The sequence below is a fragment of the Crocodylus siamensis genome, chromosome 1 (genome assembly GCF_052110815.1).
Source record: "Crocodylus siamensis isolate JL-2025a chromosome 1, ASM5211081v1, whole genome shotgun sequence".
Taxonomy (NCBI): domain Eukaryota; kingdom Metazoa; phylum Chordata; order Crocodylia; family Crocodylidae; genus Crocodylus; species Crocodylus siamensis.
The window spans coordinates 133,926,348-133,952,894 of NC_143395.1; the positions used below are offsets into that span (position 1 = coordinate 133,926,348).

The 26,547-nt window shown below is 45.2% G+C and overlaps 1 protein-coding gene across 6 annotated transcripts in view; it reads left to right on the forward strand.

Moving 5' to 3' along the window:
* SMOC2 (SPARC related modular calcium binding 2) overlaps nucleotides 1-26,547 on the forward strand; it is a 227,178-nt gene that overhangs the window by 91,428 nt on the left and 109,203 nt on the right. For all 6 annotated transcript variants that reach the window (XM_090043253.1, XM_090043262.1, XM_090043271.1 and 3 more), the window contains exons 3-4: nucleotides 412-518; nucleotides 3,144-3,243. In XM_090043253.1, the coding sequence (XP_089899379.1) occupies nucleotides 412-518; nucleotides 3,144-3,243 (207 nt within the window). The remainder of the gene's footprint in view (nucleotides 1-411; nucleotides 519-3,143; nucleotides 3,244-26,547) is intronic.

Sequence of the window (26,547 nt, forward strand, 5' to 3'; positions counted from 1 at the left end):
CGATTCATTCTCACAACATTCCTTTGAGGGAAGTTTTATAAATCCCACTTTATATATGGGCAAACTAATGCTCAGAAGTGACTTGTTCATCTTCACAAATGGAATTAATATGAGAGCTAAGTTTAGAATAAACGAGCTCTTAATTTCTAATCCATCACTCAGATGATGGTTACTACTAGTACTCTGCACTAATATAGCACTTTAGCTGCTGTGGTCATTTAGAACAGGCTTTTTGCTAGAATCCCAGCCTAAACTGTCCTAAACCTTGTAGATGGTGCCAGTGAAAGACTTTGGGATCCCACACATTCACAGAGCTTCCACATTGGTTCCATGCATAGTTCTACCAGATATTGGCAAAGGCGGCAAGTCTAGAAAGGTGAAGTCCTAACTTGCTTGTTTTCTCTTTTTCAGATGTTTCCAGGTGTGTGGCTGAGAGGAAGTATACCCAGGAACAAGCCCGCAAGGAGTTACAGCAAGTGTTTATTCCAGAGTGCAATGATGATGGCACATACAGCCAGGTTGAAAACTTTTATTTCAGTACTTCCATGCCCAGAATATGTATGTGTGGTGTATGTGTGAGAAATACCCTGGCTTATCTGAAGACATTACACTAATGCTGAAGTACAGAAGAAGGAGAAGAATTCACATTTTGTGACATTTGAATCCTTGTTCTTTGTTCAGAAGCTGCCAATAAAAGAGCTGAATATGATAGAAGTTCTTGAGAAGTATGTACTTATCTATGTACTAGGTTGACTACTAAATCACTTCTCATAGCTCACAGAATAGTTATCTGTTGTGTGTCATTTATGCCCTGCTGTGAAAGAGTTTGTGTCTTATTACCAATATTGGGAGTCATGCAGGAGTCTTCCTTATCCTCAGCTGAATCTCTTCATGGGCATCTTGGGACTTAGGCTAGGACTTAGAATCCAAGGGGATATAATTAGAGGCTTAACATGATATAATATAAATGAAACATTGTCATATATTTAATTTGTTGAATCATGTTGAACGTTGGCCTGATTCATTTTCAGTGCTTCGGTATTATTCATTTAAATAAATACTACTATGGTAGAGAAAATGACAGTGGACTTTATGGGTAATGCTAAGATGCTAGGAATACAAAACAGTTATTGCAGGGCCCTTGGCACGGCTTTACGAGCACTCGTGGTGCTCAGGCCAGGTGCCAGATGACTGGAAGATAGCTAACATGGTCCCCATCTTCAAAAAAGGGAAGAGAGAGGACCCGGGCAACTATAGGCCCATCAGTCTTACCTCTATCCTTGGGAAACTCTTTGAGAAGATCCTCAAGGAGCACATCTGTGATGGGCCGGCTTCAAGGATGATGCTTAAGGGCAACCAGCACAGTTTCATTAGCGGCAGGTCATGTCAGACCAACCTGATTGCCTTTTGTGATCAGGTCACAAAGGCAATGTATGCAGGTATTGCCGTGGATGTAGTCTTTCTAGACTTCAGCAAGGCCTTTGACACCATCTCCCACCCCATCCTCATTAAAAAACTAGGCGACTGTGGCATTGACGCCTACACAGTCAGATGGATTGCAGATTGGCTCAAGGGTCATACTCAGAGGGTGTGGTGGAAGGGTCATATTCGACCTGGGGGGAAGTGGGCAGCGGAGTTCCCCAGGGCTCGGTCCTGGGGCCCGCGCTGTTCAATTTCTTCATCAGTGATTTGGACAACGGGGTGAAATGCAACCTGTTTAAATTCACTGATGATACCAAAATTTGGGGTGAGGTGAGCACGCTAGTAGGGAGGGAAAGACTGCAAAAAGACCTGGATAGGTTACAGGAGTGGGCTAACATAAACAGGATGCGTTTCAATACTGACAAGTGCAGGGTGCTGCACTTAGGCAGTAGAAACCAGCAGCACACTTATACGATGGGAAACTCCCTTCTTGAGAGCACGGAGGCAGAAAGGGATCTTGGAGTCATTATTGACTCTGAGATGAACATGGGCAGACAATGCGAGGTCATGGCTGGCAGGGCTAACTAGACCTTGTCGTGCATCCACAGGTGCATCTCAAGCAGAGCCAGGGAGGTGATCCTCCCCCTTTATGCGACACTGGTCAGGCCACAGCTGGAGTACTGCGTCCAGTTCTGTGCACCCCATTTCAGGAGGGATGTGGACAACACTGAAAGGGTCCAGAGAAGGGCCACCCGCATGATCTGGGGACTACAGGGCAAACCCTACATTGAAAGACTGCGGGACGTAAACCTGTTCAGCCTTCACAAGAGAAGGCTGAGGGGGGACCTGGTGACTGTCTATAAACTCACTAAGGGGGACCAGAAGGGTTTAGGGGAGACACTGTTTCCCCTAGTGTCCCCTGGCATGACAAGGAACAATGGACACAAATTATTAGAGAGGAGATTTAGATTAGACATCTGCAAGAACTACTTCACAGTCAGGGCGGCTAGGAGCTGGAACCAACTTCCGAGGGAAGTGGTGCTGGCTTCTACCCTGGGGTTCTTTAAGAAGAGGCTTGATGACTACCTGGCTGGAGTCATTTGACTCCAGTCTTTTCTCCCGCCCAGGTGGAGGGTCGGACTTGAAGATCTACAAGGTCCCTTCCGACCCAACTTCTATGATTCTATGAATTTAAATGCTGTATTCTGAGAATTTGTCTTCTGACAGTGTGGGGCATGAATAACACTGGAAGAAGCATTGCTCCTGTTGTTCCCATGGGTGGGAGACAAGTTGTCTGTCTGGAAAAAAGCTAGTGGTGGCTTATTTCAGGAACAATCAGCCCATTTGTCCTCTGAGAAACTTTTATGAGCTTTCCATAACACTAATTTATCCTTTTGGTATAGGGGACAACACAGGCAAGCTCATTTTAACTGTTTTCTCTTCATTTCTTCAAAGAAACACATACTACACAGTGGTTAAAGGGACTCTGTTTTTATGCTAAAGGATCTTACGATAAGACTTGAATTATGGTCCCATGACTGATAATTTTACTAGATGCAACCAAAAAAAAAGGTTTGGTCACTTCAAAAAAAATATTCTGCTGGAGGGCCTCATTGTACTAGGCAGAAATGTCTTGATAAGTAGAGTAGGTGTCATGAACATTATGAAATGGTAACCATATTTAACATAGATTTCACACACTTAATGTCATTTCCTGACAGGTTCAGTGCCATAGTTACACCGGATACTGTTGGTGTGTCACACCCAATGGGCGTCCAATCAGTGGAACAGCTGTAGCACATAAAACTCCACGGTGCCCAGGTACGATTAATGTAACTGGTCAGGTTAAAATGCTGTTGTAGTAATAACTATTTGGTTTATTTGTGGCATCCATCTCTTTTATTTGTGTTACAACCTTGATTTTTATGTTTTTATATGGTGCTAATCTGCCTGACACTAACATACTGACATATGCTGCCGTGCAACAGCATTGCTTAGATAATCATTTGTATATATTCCCATTTTCTTTCTTGTAAATTAAGTGAAAACATTCCTGAAAGCTTTACTTTTCAGATACATTAAGGAATTAGAGTAATTTAAGAAAAACGTGATATTTGAGGGCATAGGGGTATTAAAAAAAACGCACACACACTGGTGGCCAAAGTCATGGGAAAGCTCCTTTTTTCCAATAGCAGTGAAAAGCATCATTAAAAAAAGTTAAACCAGTGTTTCTGGAAAAAATGAACAACAGATCTCTTCTAGTTCTACAGGTTTTCACCTCACACTGGTGCCTATAAACAAATTAAATATACTTTAGGGACTCCCTCTTAGCTTTATTAAAAATGCATTAAACTATATATGATAAACTATAAAGGATGGATTCAAATTTCCTCAGCATATGTCTAAAATTAGGCAGGACAGGGCCTGACTTCTAAATGTTTGAACAAGGAGCATGAGTCAACATGACTCAATTAGGCATTTAGCATCTCCTTAGAATCAATGGTGAGATGTCATATACATCTAAGCATGAGTCAAGTTAATGCTTCCAGGTATTTTGATTAGACATCCGTGTACAGATCGCTGCATGCTGAGTTCCTGAAGGCAGGTGATTCAAGATGTGTGTAGTGCTGGTACTGGCCATTTTTTTACCTAGTAGGTAAAATATTTCATCAGGACATTGGACAACTGGCTTTTTGATCCCTGGTTGCCCTAATGAGATTTAAGCCCAGAGCTTCTATTTCCCAAAAGAGTGCCCTAACTATCTGGCAATGATATAGGCTTAATGTAGTCATGCTGTATCTTTCCTGTTAAATTTGGCCCACTGGGTACTCAAGAATGCAAGTGGTAAAATGGAGAACGAATGAGAGAGAAACTGCCTCTAGCCTAGTGCTTAGGGCCCTCTTCTGAAAGTAGGTATCATGGGTTCTTTCCATTGCTGCCATGTTTATTTCTCATTTTAAACAGTGACTGCATAATGTAAAATTTATAAACTATGATGCAAAGATAGGCTATATAGTCAAGTGTCCTGCATTCCAGGGAATGGGATTGTATGCACTATGCCTTAATGCAATTGTTGATACAAGTTAAGATCCTAGCTCAGAACAGTGGTCTTATCTATTTGGGATACGATTTAAATACATAGAGGTTCTCCTGTTCAAGCCAGTGAACAGGGGCAGCAAACAAGGCAAGCAGTTTGCAGGCAGTTTGCTGGGAGCAAGAGGAAGGGGAAGAGAAGCCAGGAACCAGGCACCAAATCCTGACCTTTGGTTTGCTGAATGTTGTTTGGTGGGCTTTGTGTGTTTGGGGTATGTGCTGGGAGTGTTGCTGGTTGTGTGTGTTTGGAGAAGCTGGGAGTGTTGCTAGATGAGTGATTGCTGATTGCTAAGTGATTGCTGCCTGTGCCTGACAGAAGAATTAACAAGGGGGCACAGCCAGTCAAGGCCCAGCAGGGTATAAAAGGAGACTCCCCAAGAAACCAGGGAACCAGTGAACAGGGGCAGCAAACAGTGCAAGCAGTTTTCAGGCAGTTCGCTGGTCAGTTTTGCATTTCAGATTGCTGTCCTGCCCCACCTTTAAGGGGAGAGACTTTCAGCTTAGTGTGATAAATAAGGTGGCCATCTATGTACCTCAAGAATACAGGACAGTTGTATTTAGTGCAACTGTCCCCACCACCATGAACATCACATGCCTCCAGAGGCTGGGGGTGGGGGTGGGCAGAGGGGGCATGATGAGCTCCTGCAGGTGGCAGTGACAGTGTCAGCAGCAGGAGCATGGCAATGGTGAGTGGAGAGCTCCTGCAGACAGCCCTGGCAGTGTCAGCAGTGGCAGTGGCAGGGGCAGGCTGAGCAGGGAACTCCCACAGGCAGCCGTAGAGATGTCAGCAGCAGGAGGCGGGGAGGGGTGCCAAGCAGTGAAAAATAGAGGACATAAATGTGTTCAGTTTCATATCAATAGAGGACAGAGGATCAGAAAACCAGACTGTCCTCTATAAAACTGGATGAATGGCCAACCTAGTGAGGAAGCAGGAAAAAAAGGACTTTTGTGGCGGGGGGGGGCCAAGAAACAGTAAACAGGACAGCTTCCAGGTGAGTTCACTAGGGAAGGTGTGGTTGGAAGAAGGGCAGTAAGAGAGAAGGGACAGATTAAGAGACCCATGGAAATGGCTGGAGGACTTTGCAATGCCAGAGCCATTGCCATTGCCTCTGCTTGCACCTGTGAGGTTTCTGGCCAGGCAGGACCATTCACAATCAAGACTTCTACCCAGGTCCAGGTTTGGCGCTGTTGAAACTGCTGCTTCCAGGTTTCTTCTGGTGATGGTCAGGTTGAGAAGTGCCTACAGTGTGAACATTGCCTCCTAGTGGTGCCTCTCAGGGAACAGGCAAGGGACCTGCAGGGACCAAACCAGGAAAGCCAAGGCTGCAACTGAACTCCAACTAGCTTCAGGCATCAAGGACAACAAAAAGTTCTTTTTCAGGTATGTGGGGAGCCAGAGGAAAAGCAAGGGCAATGTTGGACCCCTGCTAAACCAGATGGGGCAACTGACAACTGACGCCCAGGAAAAAGCCAACCTATTAAATAGGTACTTTGCGTCAGTCTTTCATCAGTCACACAGGATGCCCACGCCTGCTATGGGACAGGGAAATCTGGGTGAGGGGAATCCCCTACCCTCCATCAATGCTGACCTCGTGAAGGAACACCTTGAGAAGCTGGATACCTTCAAGTCAGCTGGCCCTGACAACCTGTACCCCAGGGTACTCAAGGAGCTGGCGAGCGTCATAGCCCAGCCTCTGGCACGGATCTTTGAAAACTCCTGGCGCTCTGGTGTAGTGCCCGAAGACTGGAAGAAGGCCAATGTGGTGCTGATCTTCAAGAAAGGGAGGAGAGTGGATCCGGCTAACTACGGGCCCATTAGCCTGACTTCTATCCTGGGGAAGATCTTAGAAAAGTTTATTAAGGAGGCCATCCTTGAGGGACTGGCCCAGGCTAACATTCTAAGGGACAGCCAGCATGGGTTTGTTGCGGGTAGGTCTTGTTTGACCAATCTCATTTCCTTCTATGACCAGGGACAAGGGAGAAGAGATTGATGTCATATATCTTGACTTCAAAAAAGCTTTTGATCTGGTAGCCCATGATCACCTCTTGGCCAAACTGCCCAGTTGTGGCCTTGGCTCCACCACAATCCGCTGGCTGGGAAATTGGCTTCGTGGTCAGACCCAGAGGGTTGTGATTGATGGCAGTCACTCATCATGGTGCCCTGTAACCAGTGGGGTCCCTCAAGGCTCTGTCCTGGGACCCATACTGTTCAACATCTTCATTAATGATGTGGACATTGGAGTCAGGAGTGGACTGGCCAAGTTCACCGATGACACCAAACTTTGGGGCAAAGCATCCACGCCAGAAGATAGGCGGATGATCCAGGCTGACCTGGACAAGCTCAGCAAATGGGCAGACGAGAACCTCATGGTGTTTAACACCGATAAATGCAAGGTTCTCCACCTTGGGAGGAAAAACCTGCAGCACCCTTATAGGCTCGGCAGTGCTACGTTGGATAGCACTACAGAAGAAAAAGACTTGGGGGTCATCATTGACCACAAGATGAACATGAGCCTGCAATGCGATGCTGCGGCTAGCAAAGCGACCAAAATGCTGGCGTGCATCCATAGATGCTTCTTGAGCAAATCCCAGGACGTCATTCTCCCCTTGTACTCGGCTTTGGTGAGGCTGCAGCTGGAGTACTGCGTCCAGTTTTGGGCTCCACAATTCAAAAAGGATGTGGAGAAGCTTGAGAGAGTCCAGAGGAGAGCCACGCGCATGATCAGAGGTCAGGAAAACAGATCTTACGATGACAGGCTGAGAGCCATGGGACTCTTTAGCCTGGAAAAGCGCAGGCTCAGGGGTGATCTGATGGCCACCTATAAGTTTATCAGGGGTGACCACCAGGATCTGGGGGAACGTCTGTTCACCAGAGCGCCCCAAGGGATGATGAGGTCGAACGGTCACAAACTCCTGCAAGACCGTTTCAGGCTGGACATAAGGAAGAATTTCTTTACTGTCCGAGCCCCCAAGGTCTGGAACAGTCTGCCAGCGGAGGTGGTTCAAGCACCTACATTGAACACCTTCAAGAGTAAATTGGATGCTTATCTTGCTGGGATCCTATGACCCCAGCTGACTTCCTGACCTTCGGGCAGGGGGCCGGACTCGATGATCTCCCGAGGTCCCTTCCAGCCCTAATGTCTATGAAATCTATGAACTACAGGAGATGGTTGTAAGACTCCGAAGCATCCTCTACCATGAGGAATTCATTGATTCAGTGCTGGAAGAAATCTCTGGGACTGTGGAAGAAGAACTGCCAGAGGCAGCACTACAGAAGGGAGAAGATGTGGACTCCCAGAAAGGTGGAAGCTGGAAGCTTGTGACCTCTGGCAGCAAGTGGAAATCCCCATCTCCACCTGCAGCAGTTTGTCTGGAAAATAGATATGGAGATATGGAGTCCTAGCAACAGAGGGCGAGGAGCATGTTCCACTGATGGAGAAAGACAGGCCAGGCTGCACCAAGGTGGGAAGGATTGAGACCACCATCACCAAGAAGAAATGATGGGTGGTGGTGGTTGGAGACTCCCTTCTGCTGGGGGACCTGACCTGTTGCCTCGGGAATTCTACTGCTTGCCTGGAGCCCAGATTCAAAATGTCACAGAGGGTTTACTGAGACTCATCCAGCCCTCTGACTACCACCCCATGCTGGCCATCCATGTGGGCACCAATGATACTGCCAGGGGAGACCCTAAGGAGATCAAAGTGACTACAGAGCTCTGGGTACAAGGGTGAAGGGGATTGGAGCTCAGGTGGTGTTCTTTTCCATCCTTCTGGTCAAGGGAAAGGGCTTGGGCAGGAACAGGTGCATCCTGCAGATCAAGATCTGGCTGTGCATCTGGTATTGCCAGCAGGGCTTTGGCTTTTTTGACCATGGGATGATGTTCCAAGAAGGATTGCTGGGTAGAGATGGGATCTACCTGCTGAAGAGAGGGAAAAGCAATCTTTTCAGACAGGCTTACTAACTTAGTAAGGAGGGCTTTAACTAGGTTCGCCAGGCAATGGAGACCAAAGCCCTGAGGTAAGTGGGGAAGTGGGTGACCTGGAAGAAGAACAAGCAGGAGACGATAACAGGGGAGGTGTCCTCATTCATCCTAAGAAATCAGGGCGATCGACTAGTTACCTCAGGTGCCTGTACATGAATGCACGGAGCCTGGGAAACAAGCAGGAAGAATTGGAAGTCCTCACACAGTCACAGCACTGGCTGGATAACAGAGACTTGGTGGAAGCTCGCATGACTGGAGCACTATCCTGGATGGATACAAACTGTTCAGGAAGGACAGGCAGGGCAGAAGAGAAGGAGGGGTTGCATTTTATGTGAAAGAGTCATATGATTGCTCAGAGCTCCAGTATGAAACTGAAGATTGGCCTGTTGAAAGCTTCTGGGTTAGGGTCAGAGGAGAGAGAAACAGGAGAGATGTTGTAGTGGAGGTCTGCTATAGTCCACCAGATCAGGCGAATGAGGTAGATGAGGCTTTCTTCAGACAACTACTGGAAGTTTTCAGATCACAGGCCCTGGTTCTCATGGGGGGCTTCAATCATCCTGACTTCTGCTGAGAGGGCAATACAGTGCACAGCAATCCACAAAGTTTTTGAAGAGTACTGGGGACAACTTCTTGGTGCAAGTGCTAGAGTGGCCAACTAGGGACCGTGCTCATCTGATTTGCTGTTCACAAACAGGGAAGAATTGGTGGGGAATGTAGTAGTGGATGGCAACATGGACAGCACCAGCCACAAGATGATTGAGTTCAGGTCCTGATGAAAAGAAGAATGAAGAGCAGCTGACTTAAGAAAATCAGACTTCGATTCTCTTGGGGAACTCATGGAAGGATCCTTTAGGAAGCCTGTCTGAGGGGGAGAGGCGTCTAGAAGAGCTGGCTATACTTTAAGGAAGCCTTACTGAGAGTGCAGGAACAAACCATCCTGATGCGCAGGAAAAATAACAAGTATGGCAGAAGATCACCTTGGCTTAGCAGGGAACTCTTCAGTAAACTAAATCACTAAAAGGAAGCTTCTAAGAAATGGAAACTTGAAGAAATAACTAGGAAAGGATGTAAGAGCAAGGCTTATGCATGCAGGGATGAAGTCAGGGAGGCCAAAGCACAATTGGAGTTGCAGCTAGCAAGGGACGTGAAGGGTAACAAGAAGGGTTTCTACAAGTATGTCAGTAGGAAGAGGAGGATCAGGGAAAGTGTGGATTCCTTACTGAATGGGGGAGGCAACCTTGTGACAGAGGATGCAGAGAAGTACTCAATGCCTTTTTTACACCCATATCTAAAAAACGGAAAAAGAAGGATCCAGAGAACTACAGACCAGTCAGCTACACCTCAGTCCCTGGAAAAACCATAAAGCACATCTTCAAGGAATTGATTTCTAAGCACTTGTAGGGGGAAAGGGTGATTAGGAACAGTCAGCATGGATTCACCAAGAGCCAGTCATGCCTGACCAACCTTCAATGACAAGGTGACTGGCTCTGTGGATGCAGGGAGACCAGTGGATGTGATGTACCTTGATTTTAACAAGGCTTTTGATACAGTCTCTTACAACAGTCTTGCAGGCAAGCTAAGGAAGTATGGTCTGGATGAATGGACTGCAAGGTGGATAGAAAACTGGCTGGAGCATTGGGCTGAGAGAGTAGTAATCAATGGCTCAATGCCTAGTTGGCAGTCAGTATGAAGTAGAGTGCCCCAGGGGTTAGTCCTGGGCCCAGTTTTGTTCAACATCTTCATCACTGCAAGATGGCACAGAGTGCACCCTCAGCAAGTCTACAGATGACACCAAGCTGGAGGGAGTAGTAGATGTGCTGTAGGGTAGGGCTAGGATTCAGAGACAGCTAAACAAATTGAAGGATTGGACCAAAAGAAACCTCATGAGGTTCAACAAGGACAACTGCACAGTCCTGCACATAGGATGGAACAATCCCTTGCACCACTACAGGCTGGGGGCTGACTGGCTGGGCAGCAGCTCTGCAGAAAAGGACCTGAGGGTTACAGTGGAAAATAAGCTGAATATGAGCCAGCAGTGTGCTCTTGTTGCCAAGGCTAATGGCATACTGGCCTTTATTGGAAGGTGCATTGCTGCTAGGTCCAAGGCAGGGATTATTCCCTGCTATTCAGCACTAGTGAGGCCACATCTGGTGTACTGTGTTCAGTTTTGGGTCCCCCACTACAGAAAGAACGTGGACAAATTAGAGAGATTCCAGCACAGGGCAACAGAAATGGTGAGGAGCCTGGGGGACATGATTTATGAGGGAATACTGGGGGAACTGGGTTTATTTAGTTTAGAGAAGAGATGACTGAGAGGACACTTAATAGCATCCTTCAACTACCTGAAGGCGGGGTCAAAAGAGGATGGAGCTAGACTGCTCTCAGTGGTGGCAGATGACAGAACAAGGAGCAATGGTCTCAAGTTGCAGCAAGGGATGTTTAGGTTAGAGATGAAGAAGAATTTTCTCACTAGAAGGGTAGTAAAACACTTCAATAAGTTATCCAGAGAGGTGGTGGAAGCTCCATCTTACAGGGTTTTCAAAACCCAGCTAAACTAAGCTTTGGCTGGGATGATCTAGTTGGGGCTGGTCCTGCTTTGAGCCTGGGTTGGACTAGATGACCTCCTGAGGTCACTAAACTGAACTTTCTATGATTCTATGACTTTGCACAGCTCCTTCCCACCCTCCATCTGTGATTCTTGTGACTCTCTATATGCCTGAAGAATAGCGCTTGTGCCCAAAAGCTTACAAAGAACAATTTTCCAACTCCTTAGTTAGTCTAATAAAAGATATCACATTTACCCAAAGAACCTTGTTTTGCTCCTTATCACTTTCCTCTTCCCAGTCACCACTCTGAGAATGATCCAGCCTCACTGGCAACATGGCAGAACAGGCAGACTTTTTCAGGAGATTTTGAAATAGTAGGGATTTAAAAGTACAATCTTCAAAAGGACTTGGGAACCCACCTACCTAAGTAGAGGAGGCAGCTACAAATTTTATGAAAAGTAATGCAAAAACACCCACAATCCCCTTTTGTTAAGTCTGTAGAAGGAAAGTCTCACTGAAGCAGAGTTGTGACTTTATTTTATTTTGATGTATGTTTGCAGAATTGCCATCTATCATGATAGCAAAGACGTTTTCCAGACAGAGTGTTGACATTTTCCAGAATGTCTACCATTTAATTTTCTATTTTTTCTCTTGTAACATTAAGCACAGAAATCATGCCCCAAATATCTTTCTCTAGGTATACACAGTTATACACTCTTGCTCCTGTCTGAGTTAATGTTTGTGGTATATCATTGATGTCCAGACTCACCTCTATAGCCAATTTAATCAATTTTGTAGTTTTTAGTCTTTTCTCAAGAATTCCCTTGATATTAATTGATATTGCAAATAGAAACCTTGCAGCAATGGAATCTGAGAACTGAATTTTCAAGTGTTCTTCAGTTGCCTCTACTTGTTTCTCTGAACATACTGTATAGTCAGCTACAAGGAGGTCTTGGATCATTTTGACAGTTACATATACAACCTCATCATTTTTCCTGCTTAAGCAATTGCGTCTATCACATGATTGTTTCCTGATGTTTCGTATGTCATGGAACTTTTACTGTTAGACAGGTCTCTTTGAAAGTGGCTTTTTTAAACACGGTAATTCAGTTCCATATTGATATTTTAGCCTTCCAGACCAAAATGGTAAACGCTACTCAAAAATGTCTCCCATGATTTGACCTTTTCTAATAGGATATTTAATAATGAGCTCTTAAAAAGTGAACTTTAAAAAAATATTAGAAAAAGTCCAGTGTTCTTGTTTGCATTTGTATTTCTTCATGTGGATTACAGAGGGCTTGACTGTTGGTTTTTCACACTGATAAATCTCATGCTGTTTCTATTTATATCCTTAGATCCTTCATTAAATAACAGTTCCCTGAAGACCTCATTTAGCTTATGATATTCTAGATATTTTCCTCAGGTGCCATGCACAGGTGCAACTTAAAATGTGCTGTTGCCTAAGTGCACACCCTCTGAACATGGGCTGTTACTACTGCAGTGACAGTGCAGGTCTAGTGGCTGTCATTCTGGTGCCTCCTCTGAATCAGTGCCTGGAGCTAGTGCTCCACTCACCCCCTCCCCCAAGTTACTAACAGGTGTCATTAATGCCCTGAGATTATTTGATCTTTATACAGCCTAACTACCAAGTGGCAGTCTTGGATTTATCCATGTGGCCTTATTTGTAAGACATTCCTCAACACCACACCTTGCACCTTTTCTTCTGTCTTATTTCACTCAGGTCTATTTGGATTTTCTTGGTTCTTCTCAGATGTGCCTCCTTATTTCCTATTTTAAAGGTAATTTTTCCACTTGGCTTGAAGGTGTCCCAACAACTCCTTCCCTGTCTCCAACAATGTCTTTGCTTCTTTCACATCCCTTTTTCCATCACTCTGGAAATTATTCCAGCCTCATTGACCCCCTTTAATTCCTTCCTTTGCTTTCTTCTTCATGCATTTTTCAATATCACCAATCATCCCTGGATGACTTTCCTATACCAGGACTCCAGGTTTGAAATCTGTGTGTGAAGTGTTCCTGAAAAATTACTCTTTTTTCGTCGGATCAACAAGCACTGATACACACATCACTGTACCACTGTCAACATTCCCCTCTACAGTCTACAAAAAAAGTTTATTATCTTCATAGGCTCTTATCTGATCCTTGTTTCCTTGATTCTACATTTCTTGGAGCAGCTACTACTGCTCTTTTTTTCCTTCAATTTTTTTATCCGGTGCTGACCATACTGCTTATGTGATCATTTCTACCACATGCAACCATGTGCAAGTGCCAGGTTTTGATGGTAGGATTTGGAGCATCAAGTTAAAGAACTGTACCATCTGACAGCAGCAGTAGTCGATATTCTTCTATGAGGACTCCCCCCACCACACACAGTTCACAAGACTGTTATATCAACAGTTAACACACAACAATAATGAATGCAACCAATTTAATTTGCTAAATATATAATAAGTATGTAAATTGGGATTAATTCTGGGCTTGTTTCTTCTTACTCTGAAAATGTGTAACTGTTATTAAAAGTTCAAGGAGTCTTCCTGTTAATACTTAATTATTTTACTTCTCATTGCCATTCTTTAAGAATCGTTTTCATCATTCCTCCTCTCCTCCTGGAGCACTGTTCTGTTTTGGGGTTGGAGAAGAAACCAGATTGACTTTGCCCTCCAATCAGGTAGAACCAGGCACAATATCAGATTGATATATAGAAATGAATGGAAATCTGACATCAAGGATTAGTGGCACCAGGAGCCAACTCAACAGGACAGCTAGCAGGGGAGTTTGCCAGAGGCATTTTGCCATGGCTGTGTTTTACTCATCCTTTACTGTATGCTTCCTGAGCACCTCTAGCAGGTAAAGGAGGAAGAAAGAATTTTAAGGAGGTAACAGAAAATGAAAGAGGAAGAAGCTCCATTTTAAGGGAACAAGAGCAGGCTTTTCTTATGCAAAGAAATGGTAAGTGCAGCAAGAGACCAGTCAATTGTTCAGTAAGCTGAAGCTCCGAAAATAATCGTACAAACCATGGAAACTTGGCCATGCTACTAGAGATGAGCATAAAAGTATCACGTGGGCATGAAGGAAAAAAGTCAGGAAGGCCAAGGCATGATTTGACATGCAGCTAGCAAGGGACATAAAAGGCAACAACAAAAAAAAGTTCTATAAATATGTCAGAAGTAAGAGGAAAAGCAAGAAAAGTGTGAATCCTTTACAGAGCACAAAGGACAATCTAATAATCAATGATGCAGAGAAGGCTGAAGTACTTCATTTTTTACAAATAAGATCATCTGTTGGGTGACAAGTACAGGTAGCAGCAAGGATAGGGGAGGAGATAAGTAGCCTAGAGCAGTGGTATGTAACCTCCAGCCACAGGCCAGATCTGGCCCATGCAATGGTTCTCCCCATGGATTCAGAAATTTGCTGATAGGGCAGAGGTAGTAATGTTATATGTTACTCTTCTGCTGCCAAATTTTTGGTTCTGTGAGAAGCCCTGCAGGCTGGATGACAAGGACTGGCACACTAGATTACTGTGGCACATGGTGGGGTCAGTATGCAGGGTCACTTCATAGCAGGATCAGGTGCAAACGGTTGGGTTGGTACATGGCTGGATTCAACCATCTAGGGTTGGCCTGGCCTATGACTGAATGTAGTGCATGGGGTTGGCTCGTGTGCAGCTGGATCTGGTGCATGGAGTTGGGCCAGCATATATGACCAGATCAGCATGTGGCCAAATCTGGTGCATGGGATCGGGCCAGCATGGAGGGCCTGATCCATTAGGCCAGATGGCACCCACTGATCTCTGCTCTAATGCGTGGAATCTGGTCTGTAGACAAGCCTTATGCCACTCATGTGGCCTTAGGGCCTGGAAGTCTGGGCACCATTACTTTAAAGTAGTGGAAGACCAGGTTAAAGATTATTTTGGGTCTGTTCTGGATTTGGTACTGTTTAGTATTTTTATTAATGATTTGGAGAATGAGATTCACTGTACTCTTAACAAATCTGCGGATGATACCAAGATAGGTGGAGTTGCAGGCAATTTGGAAGGTAGGACTAGAATTCAAAATGACCTGGATAAATTGGAGAAATGGTCTGAAATTCATCTAATGAAATTCAGTAAGGACAAGTGCAAAATACTACACTTAGGATGGAATAATTGTATGCACACATTCAGACTAGGGAATGACTGGCAAGACTGCAGTACTGCAGAGAGGGCCTGGAAGCTTTCATGGACTCCAAGAAAAATATGAGTTATCAGTGTACTTTGTTTGCAAAAAACCCCCAGTAGTTTACTAGGCTGCATTAATAAAGGTGTCACTTCCAAGTCAAGGGAAGTGATTGTTCCATTCTGTTCAGCATTGGTGAGGCTTTACCTGGAGTCATGTATCCAGTTGTGGACTTTACACTTCAAGACAGACAGACAAATTGGAAAGACTGTAGTGGAGAGCAACATAAATGACTGGAGCTCTAGGAGATATGAAGAAAGGTTGGAAAAATGAGGATTATTTCTTTGGAACTTTTTAAAAAGTGTGTTAGAAATATCCTGTATAGTAAATTATATGATCCCTGCAATTTCTTGCATTCATTTATTTTGAACGTTTAATCTCTTCTCCACTTGAACTTCCTTTAGTATAGATAGCTGCATAGAAAGAAGAGAGATGGGTACAGAGACCTGAAAGAAGGTGGCTGTTAGTAGAGGAAACAGAGCAGGGCTTAATGGCTATTAGTGATTTGAGCAGGTTTCACTCTGCGTAACATTAATTTAAAAAACTGTGTGGTTAGCTTCAATCACTGTAAAGCAATTAGATTCTTTGAGTAAAAAGTGATATGTAAAAGTCACAATATTCACCTGAACATTTTTACGTACTTGATGTTATGTGGTTAGCTACTTCACATTATGGCTGTGTCATTTTTTATGAGCAGAAGATGCAGAAGGATGAAAGTGCTAGGTAGTATTCCAAAATGCAATGCTGTTTTCAATTGACTCAAATAAAACCTTCACATAAATCAGTACAAGCCTATCTTGTGGTGCCAACCATCTACCCTCATATTTGTTTTCCCTAAGACACATGTGACAACCCTCCATGAAAACATTATTGCAAGGGAAATGGACAACATGAGACATGGAGAGCAAATTAAATAGATTCCCATGACAGCACAAAGAAGAAGCCTCCTTAAAAATGATGAATTGCCCCCATTCTGTCCGCTAAAGAACACCATATGTAATATAGACATTTTTACAGCTCCCTGTGTCCATTATTAGCAATGCAGGGGACTAAAGAAATTCCATAGCCCCACAGCCCTGGGGAATGAAGCAAACATTTAAAGGCAGATATTAAATTATTATTGGAAAAGAAAGTCTTCCTCTGTTGCAGGCTTTAACCACATTTGAAAATTTTAAAATTTAAACCTGGAAGTTAACTTCCATATATGTGGGATTACAGGGATACATCCACTATCATCTTTAGATATTCTGACTTCTTATTAAGTTTCAGATAAAACAATGAAAATTAAATTAACTTGGGAAGACAATTGGAGAAAGGTTCTATTCTGCTTGGTTCCCTACAATGGGTAGGAAATCTCTTTCTACCTCATCCTCTCTCCATTCTCTTCTGAGCCCTCCATGTCATTATCTCTTTAAAAAAATGCTGTCACTTCAAAGAAAAGTGTCTGTTACATGAGGCAGTATGAGCATTCTACTTCACAGGCTCATGACTCAAGTTTTATTTGAGTTCATCATATATTGTCTTAAGAGTTAATACTTAGCTTGCTGAATGTCTCTTAAGCAGGAGATCAGAAGTCACTATGTAAAACAGATTATATAAATATTTCTTATCTGCTTTAAAGGCCAATGACATATAATCAGACCAGTGCGAAATGCACTCATTGAAATTAGAAACCACAAAACTTACATCACATTTACTGAAAAATGTGCTGTGGTTCAAAAATCTTTTGAACAAACTTGAGCTGTCATTTTTTTTGCATTCAAATTAGGGATAGGTCTGTGTCATGGGGAGGAACAGAGGGGAAGACCCTGAAGAGCCAAGGGGGATCCCTGAGGTCAGGAACCCTCAAAAGAAAACAAAAGTAAAAGAAAAAAAAAAGAAAATCTTTTTACCTGCAGCAGGATCCATGGCGGAGCTGGAGATGGAGGCGGGACATGCATGGCTCGTTAGCCACATATTTACACAGCTGCAGCCAGCTGATAAGGGCAGCTGCGGGAGCCGACTGGGAGGGATAAAAGGAGCAGCTGGCAAAGAGGTGGGGGAGAGACCTTCAGGAGCGCTAGCAGGGAAGTCTCTCCTGGAGCCCCCACAGGGGGGAAAAGTGGGAAACTGCCTCTTGCAGCATGGGAGGACACAGTGAAGCCCGCCACAGGAAAGATGCTGCCGGCGGCAGCACAGGGAACGAGGGATCAGAGGCACCTCATCCAGACCAGGGACCTGGATTAGAAGACTGGGAAGAGCAGGAGGAGCTTGACGCCCAGGGTTACCACTAAAGAGCCGAAAGGGCCAGCAGATGCCAAAATGCCAGACCAGGTGGGACCATTGTGAGCTTGGGAGGGCTCAAGGAGGTGCCCCAGGTGGGGGATGAAGGGCATAAGCAGCGTGAGGGGTGGTGGAAGATGGGCCCCAGCGGTATAGAGCCGCCCCGACGGGGGACGTGGGACATGGGGAAGGCATACTGAGAAGGACCACCGAAGGTCCAGCGAACCCACAGGCTGGGTAAAGGAGGATGCAGTAACCTGCAGTCTAGCCAGGACCCAGTTTAGGGCCAGCTAGGAGGCTTAGGTGCCTGGGGCCGGTTGTTGTAGGGCAGGCCGTGGGAACAGGTGATAAAAGGGGGCAGAGGGCCTCTCTTGGTATCTTTGTATTTCTCTGTTGTTGGTATTTTTTCTTTTTATGTTTCCCACTTTTGGAGGGGTTGCAGGGCAAGGTATATGGAGCCTGAGTGTTGTTTAAACCTAAAGGGGGTTTACAGTCTCAGGGAAGGCTAGACAGCTGTGAGACACAGTGGGTGGAGTTAGGGTTGGTCCAGAAGACCTATAGCCCATCTCTGTAAGCATACGCAGAGCCTCAACAGTCGGGGAACTGGCCAAAGGACATCTGGAGCCCGTCAAGGCAAGGTGTAAGGGCGAGGTAGAGGGGAGGTGGAGCCTCACAGAAGATCACCAGACAGACGTCCCATAGATGAGAGACCTCCCGTAGTCGGACACCCACCACCGGAACAAGATCTGAAGTCATGGCAGGAGAGTTTGGGGAAAGGCTATACCGGAAGGAGACACCCACTTAGCGGAACACTGGGGACGGACAGACAAACACCACTGAACATCCGGGCCCAAGCAGCATGTGACCGGATGTTTGAGGCCAGATGGGCACAGTCTGTTTCTGCCATATATAAAACATCATCAAAATCATTAGTAGATAGATAGCTAATCAGATGAAAGAAACAATCTCATTCTTTTATAGTTTCACTTTACTTTTTTGAGCCTAAAGAGATTTTGTACATAGTAGGTAGAATGGTTCCAAATGTTATGTACTAAAATAGTATTTTGAACTTAACCTATTTTCTCCAGATTTATTCACTCAGTTGTTTACAGGTCTGAAAAACTGGAAGATGATAGGTGCTGCCTAATTAAGATTTGTCATTTATATCATATGATAATATCTCTCTTCCATGACAGATTAGTGTGTAAACATTTTATCTGTGGATAATTAAAAAAATGGTTTCCCAATTATGTGCACCCATGACTTTCTTTCGTGTACAAGAATATTTATGTTGCTCAAATGTTTTTAGAAGATGAACAAAAATTACATAAGCATGGCTGAAAAAGATTAAATCTGAGTAAAAGCTAGTAGCTGCAACTTTTTGAAAACCAATATTAATTGTAATTAGCTGAATAACTTAAGTGGAGATGAGTGAATCTTAATGATTTCACTTGGCCAGTGTTGATGTTTGGGTGTTTATGAGCATTTATTCCAGTGTTCCTCAGTTTTTTTAGATTAAAGGCATGCCTTAATAGACTCAAAGCACCTCTTGGAAAATTACAGCTCTTAGTTTTGACTACAGAAAATTAATAGAACAATTCTTCTGTTGCTAAGAACTTAGAAAAATCACAACAGGTCAGAATGGTTTTAACACTATGGATTCCTCTGAAATATCTGTATTTATCATGTGAATTATGTTAGCACACATAACAGGTGCTGTGGTGCCTTTGAAAGGAATTTAAGGTACCCCAAGATGTAAGGGCACCCTGATTCAGAATCTCTGATTTAGTCTATAGAAATGCTGTTGTTAGGGGTGTGCAATAATTTTGCAAGTTTCACAAAATGTTTTAAAGCAGATTTGAATCCAAGTTTCTGTTCCAGTTACATTTCTGGTTAAGGTACAAGTAAGAACTAAACCAAGGATCTGTTTCTCATTTACATCAAAGCCCATCTACATCAATCACAAGGTAAAGGTGCCATAAAACGGGCATTTATTGAATTTAAACCTATACCAAGACTTCTTGTTATTGACAGAAGGGCATATTCAGGTTTCAACATAAATGGAAATGAGGCCTCTATGGTTACAAGTATATTTACTATTATAATCCTATGTATCAAGATTAAATTTGGGGACTACAAAGCCAACTGCAATTTTTTGAAACCTGATCTAAGACCACTGTTTCCTGCTCTCATGAGTAGTGGTCTTTGCTGTGGTCAGAAAAAGTGGAAGGCAGAATTCTACTTAATTTAGTGGGTGATTCTGGAGGAGTACAGATGTCTCCCTATTCCTGTGATGGGGACACTTACACACCCAGGTTTGGTAATAGAATAACTCTTCCATTTCATCTGGATAATTCAAAGTTGGCCTCTAAGCATTTGTGGGACCTGGTTTAAGTTTAGATTGCTTGCTTTACATTGCCTAACACTTATATCAGGAGTGATGCATGCAAGTGTTCATTGAAGCCAGGAGTGGTGTGGGCAGTTTGACACATATAAATTGTCGGGGGAGGTGGGAGTGGCTGGATAGATTGCAGGGGCTTGGCATGTCTGCAGGGGGACTGAGGAGACATGGGGATATTGGCAAGTCCAGGGGGCTGGCAGGGCTGGGGGTGGGTTGTGAGTCTGCGAGGGGGAAGGAAGGGGTTGCCCAGTCTGAGGGGGGTATTTGGTGCTAAAAATAACCCAGTCAGGGTTGGGGGGGAGGGTTAAAAACAGCATAGTCCTGGGGCTGGGGTGAGTAGCAAGATTTTCCTAGCCCCAGGGCTGTGCTGTGAATATGTGCAAACATTCACTAGACCAGGTTATTCCATTTTAGATTCCATTTTAGATCAGTTAATCAAGGCCTATCTAAAGTTAATTCATCTCCTGGAGCACAATTTATTGGTGAATTTAAGACCTGTGAACACCTTCATGTCCTGGCATTTAGATCAGCCTAACCTTGGTTACAACAGTCTAAATGTAACACTTCTGAGCACCACAACTTTGGTCATTCAAAGGGGGAACAATCCGAGGCATCCGACTTGAGTCTTGGGAAGGTCCAGATTTTATAATTATAGTAATGCAGGTAGATTTATGTTCCTATGTAAAGATCCATTGACTTCAGCTGTTACGACTTTAATAGTTCTTATCATGGTTGCAAGTGCCTGTCTAAAGAAATAAAATAGTAAGGTCATGAGTTTTGGTCCATCCTACTCAGAGTAGACATTTCTACACTCTGGGTGCATTTACATGAGACACTAAAAGTGCAATTGACTAATTGTACTGTGTAATAGTGTGTCACAGTGAAAGCCATGCTAATGCACTAATGCATGGTAGAATTAGTCTACTGCACATTAACATTACATGTAACATTTCATCATTTGTAAGGTCAAAAGGGACCTGAGCAGATCATCGAGTCTGACCCCCTGCCATGGCAGGAAAGAGTACTGGGGTCAAATGACCCCAGCAAGGTGTTCATCCAGCCTCCTCTTAAAGACCCTCAGGGTAGGAGCCTGCACCACTTCTCTTGGAAGTTGGCTCCAGATCCTAGCCACCCTGACCGTGAAGTAGCACCTCCTGATATCTAGCCTGAATCTACCCTCTGCCAGCTTGTGACCATTATTCCTGGTCATTCCTGGTAGTGCACGGGGAACAGGGACTCCCCCAGTGCCTGCTGGTCCCCTCTGACTAGTTTGTAACAGGCCACTAGATTTCCCCTCAGCCTTCTCTCGTGGAGGCTGAACAGGTTCAGGTCCCGTAGCCTCTCCTCGTAGGGCCTGCCCTGCTGCCCCCTGATCATGTGAGTGGCCCTCCTCTGGACCCTCTCCATGCTGTCCACATCCCTCTTGAAGTGCGGCACCCAGAACTGGACGCAATACTCCAACTGCGGCCTGACCAGTGCCACATAGAGGGGGAGGATCACCTCCTTGGCCCTGCTCAAGATGCATCTGTGGATGCATGATAAGATGCGGTTGGCCTTCCCCACTGCATCCCCACACTGCCGGCCCATGTTCATCTTGGCATTGATGATGACTCCAAGATCATTTTCTGCCTCTGTACTGATGAGAAGGGAGTTCCCCAGCCTGTAGGTATGGTGCTGGTTCTTCCTCCCCAGGTGCAGCACCTTGTACTTGTCAGTGTTGAATCTCATCCTATTCTGATCCGCCCACCCCGTAATCTGTCTAGGTCCAATTGCAGCCTATTCCTCCCTTCTAGCTTACCCACATCCCCCCACATCTTAGTGTTATCAGCAAATTTGAACAGGGTGCTTTTTACCCCCTCGTCCAAGTCACTGATGAAGATGTTGAACAGTGCGGGCCCGAGGACCGAGCCCTGGGGGACCCCACTGCCTACATCCCTCCAAGTCAAAAATGACCCATCCACCACCACTCTCTGGGTGCAGCCCTCCAGCCAGTTGGCGACCCACTTGACTGTGTAGGTGTCGATACCACAGTCCCCCAGTTTCTTAATGAGAACGGGGTGAGAGACAACATTGCAGAAATTCTTAAAGTCCAGAAAGACTATGCCCACTGCTACCCCTGCATCTAAGGATTTTGTGACGTGGTCGTAGAAGACCACCAGGTTCGTCTGACAGGACCTGCCTCTAATGAACCCGTGTTGGTTTCCCCTAAGCATAATCTCCCCTGCTGGCCCCTCATGGACATGTGCCAGAATAATTCTCTCAAAAAGCTTGCTCAGGATTGAGGTAAGATTAACTGGCCTATAGTTTCCCGGGTCCTCCTTCCTCCTCTTTTTGATGATGGGAACCACATTGACCCTCTTCCAGTCTTCTGGCACCACACCAGAGCACCACGAATGCTTGTACAGCCGTGCCAGGGGTCCCGCAATTACCTCAGCTAATTCCCTCAGTACTCTGGGGTGGAGATTGTCCGAACCAGCTGATTTGAATACATCCAGTCCCTCCAGAAGTTCCCTAACTAATTCCTCACTAACCCTTGGCCTAGGTGCACCTCCCCTGGGGTTTGAGGGGGGCCCAGAGGGAGGGTGGCTGTTCTGGTCCCTGCTCAGGAAAATGGAGGCAAAGAAATCATTAAATATGTTAGCTTTATTGTCTGGTGTGACGACCAAATTTCCTAGCGTGTCCTGCAGGTGCCCCACGTTACCCAGAACCTTCTTTTTGCCCCCTATGTAATTAAAAAAGGACTTCTTGTTGTCCTTGATCCAGGAAGCTAGTCCCAGTTCCATCTGCACCTTGGCCTTCCTGACCGCCCCCCTGCATTCCCGAGCAACTGCAGTATAGTCCTCCCTGGTGGTGGCCCCTCCCTTCCATTGGGTGTACGCCTCCCTTTTAGCCAAGAGACATTCCCGGATACTTTTGGTGAGCCATGGGGGCTTTTGTGCCCTCCTGCCCCCTTTGATCTTTGTTGGGATTACCTCCCTTTGGGCTTGGAGGATCGTCTCAAGGAGCGACCACTGTCCTTGGACACCTGACTCCCCTCCCTTCTGGGACCTCAGTGCTACCCCGACTATTCTCCTTAGCTCATTGAAGTCCACCCTCCTGAAATCTAGGGCTGCTGCCTTGCTGTAGGCCTTTACCACCTTGCTCTGGATGGTGAATACCAGCAGGCGATGATCATTGTCACCCAGGTGGTCGAGTACCTGCAGCACCCTCACCAGGTCATCTCCTGTGGCCAGTACCAGGTCCAACAAGGCATCTCCCCTGGTGGGGCTGTGCATCTCCTGGGTTAGATGGAGGTCCTGCATTCTGGCTAGGAACCTGCGTGAGTGGTTGGACCTGGCTGACTGCTTTTCCCAGCAGATGTCTGAAAAGTTCAGGTCACCCATGATGACCACATCCTTTGACCTAACTACCTCCGTGAGCTGACTTAAGAGTTCCTGGTCTAGCCCTTCCCCTTGGTTGGGTGATCTGTAGTAGACCCCCACTGTTAAATCTCTTTCCCCTTGACTGCCTTGTACTCTAACCCAGAGCACTTCAGAGTCCCCCTCCTCTGATTCTTTGCTAATTGACGAGGATGTGTATTCCTCCTTAATGTAGAGCACCACACACCCACCTTTCCTCCCTGTCCTATCCCTCCTGTACAGCCTATAGCCCTTGATATTCACCGCCCAGTTGTGCGTTGGGTCCCACCACGTTTCAGTGAGCCCTACTATGTCCGGGTTGGTGTCAGCTAGCAGGTGGGTATGTTCTTCTTGCTTATTTCCCATACTATAAGTGTTTATGTAGAGGCACTTGAGGCCTCCTGAGGATGTGTGCACTGGCCCCCTACTTTGAGTATTACCCTGGCCCCTGTTGCTTACCTGCATATATGTTCCACTTGTCGGCCTAGGCTGGGCTGTACTTGTGGGTGTTGCTTGGTTTGGCAGTCCAAGGCTTCCTCTGCCCTCATCTTTCCCTTCCCCCAATGAGCCTCATTTAAAGCCCACCGGAGGAGATCCATCAACCTAGAAGAAAACACACGCTTACATTTAGGAGAAAGGTGGAGCCCATCCCATCCGAGCATGTCTCTTGTTGTGATGTGCAGGTCTTTGTCGAGGAAACCAAAGCCCACCTCGAGACACCATTCCCGAAGCCACCAGTTGGTCTCTGCGATGCACTTTGCCTGCCATCTTCCACGTCAGCTCACTGGTAGGACAGAAGAGAAAACCACCTGTGCTCTTATCTTCTTCAGCATACCCCCCAGAGTATGGTAGTCCGCCATCAGGTGATCAGGGCTTCTCCTGGCCGCATCATTAGTACCCACGTGGATTAGGACCATGGGGTAGTAAGTGATGGGCTTGATTATGGCCTGAATCACCCTCTTCACATCCTGAATCTTTGCTCCGGGTAGGCAGTAGACCTTGCGTGTCGAGGGGTCCTTGACACGTGTGCCAGTTATGGTGCATTAAGTTAGTACCTGTTATTACAGTTACTCAACTTAAGTGCTATAATTACAGTGCATTCATGCATGTGTAGATGTGCCCACTCTTACCTATGTTTGCTAGCCTGAGGGAGGATTTTTTCCTTCATTCATTTTTTACTGATAAAACTACCATTAATTATATTCATTTTACGGCAATTTGTTGGCTATTATGTTTGAAAAATATGGTACCAGAAAAAAATAGAATATTCTCAACATGAACATATAAAAATTATACTACCTGACAATCTTGTACCAGTTTGCTGTACACTCATGTGTTCTTTTTGGAGGCTTTCAAATCTGCATGCCAGCTTTGTGATGTCAGCTGTTTTTTCTTTGGCGAACTTCCTTGTCTAAACTTCATGCTCAAGAGGCCATCAATTTAGCATGGTAAACAAGAGTTCTGACATGATGAGTTCTCTTATTAAAACCCACATTTTCAATCCACAAAAATAGTATGCTGTAAGAATTTGTTTTTAATTCTCATTGAAGTTAGTTCTTCTGAGGATAGCTGACCTGAGACAACTAAATCATTTCACATACACTGCCGAACCACTTGGAGGGTAATATTTTTCCATTACTACTGGCCTGGGTAATAACATTTTAACTGGCAAGAATTGATTTATGTTTTTTTAGTGCAGAGGTTGTGATATGTCTTGCATATATTTATTTGCAGGGAAATATACTGGGAAATAAAGAGATTCTTTACCTTGCACAGAAAGGTATAACAATATACTTCCTATCACAGAGTGGGGTCTGGGAGCTCCTTGCACAAGGAGAGTTCTCCGCCCAGCCTGGAGCTAGCAGGGGCCTACCCTGGCCAGGGCAGTTCCCAGCCTTCCCTGGATTGCATGGGGAAGTTTTCACATGTAGCCTGGATGTGCTGGGGACTTTCCTGTTTCGGGCAGTCCCCAGCCATCTGTAGGCTGCATATGGAAACTTCTCTGTACAGCCCAGGTCTGCCTAGAAATGGTCCAAGTCAGGGGCAGGTCCCAACCCTGTGCCTCAGCCAGGGGATCACTGCTAGCTGCCCCACAGGCAGTTTAGAGCAGGGGGCTGGGAACTGCCCCTTCCCTGCAGCTGTTTACAAGCCCCCTGCCCCCAGTCGGGGAGCTCTGGCTAGGAGCTCCCTGTTGCCAGGGCAGGGGGACATTGTCCCCACCTGGGCTCCACCACCAGAGCCTGCCCTGGTATCAGGCAGCTCTGGTGGGGGGGCAGGGAGCAATCTCCCAGCCTTCTCTAGGAAACAATTGTCCCCTGGCCCTGTGCTCCCTGCCAGCCTCTGGGCTAGCACCCAGGGGAAGCCTATAGCTCCCCCTGGATGCTGTAGGGGGCCCAGTGCTGGGCCAGCAGGGGTGGGACCAGATTGCTGCCGTGAGCAGTAAATCTGCTCTCGCTTCCCCACATCATAGACCCCTGCCCAGAGTGGGTTTACTTACAGTAAACCCACTCCGGAGCATTTGCATGTGTAGACACAGCCCTTGAGTCTTCTTTGAGCTATGTTCTGTTCTTGTTGAAGTCATATTTGGTGATAATACCACACTAACTGAAGTGTAGCAGTTATGATTTCCAGTTGTCTCATTAACTGTCCATATTGTTGTATTTAAATTGGAATGCCAAGATTTGCCATACTAGAGTACATCCAAGCATTGGTATACCCTGTCTCTAGCAGTAGCTATTATATGACATTTCAGAGGAACCCCAACATGAGCCTAAGTCTAAAAAGTTATACTTGAGCAATCAGATAGCATTCTGCAGCATGAAATATATTTATTTTAGCCCACCTACTCCAGTATAATGGTATTGGTTATAAATTTATGTCATGACAGGATGATTATGTTTCCTTTTATATATCATTTAAAATTTTAGATTTTAAATTTTGAGTTTTTCTCTTCACATATTGCAATATTATTACAAGAATCATGTTAAGAGAACATTATTTAGATTGCAATATCAAACATTCAAAAATGAAAAAAGAAAGCATTAAAGCTTTCCATGCAAACTTACTTTGGTCCCATTTACATTCATCTGAAATTAAGGGATAACCTACAGTTCTTTATTTTTGCACAGGATCTTTGCCTCATTTGCTGCCAGTGATATTTTGCTACTACTCATCTGGGATACATTTCAAGCATTAGTCTAGGGAAAAAGAT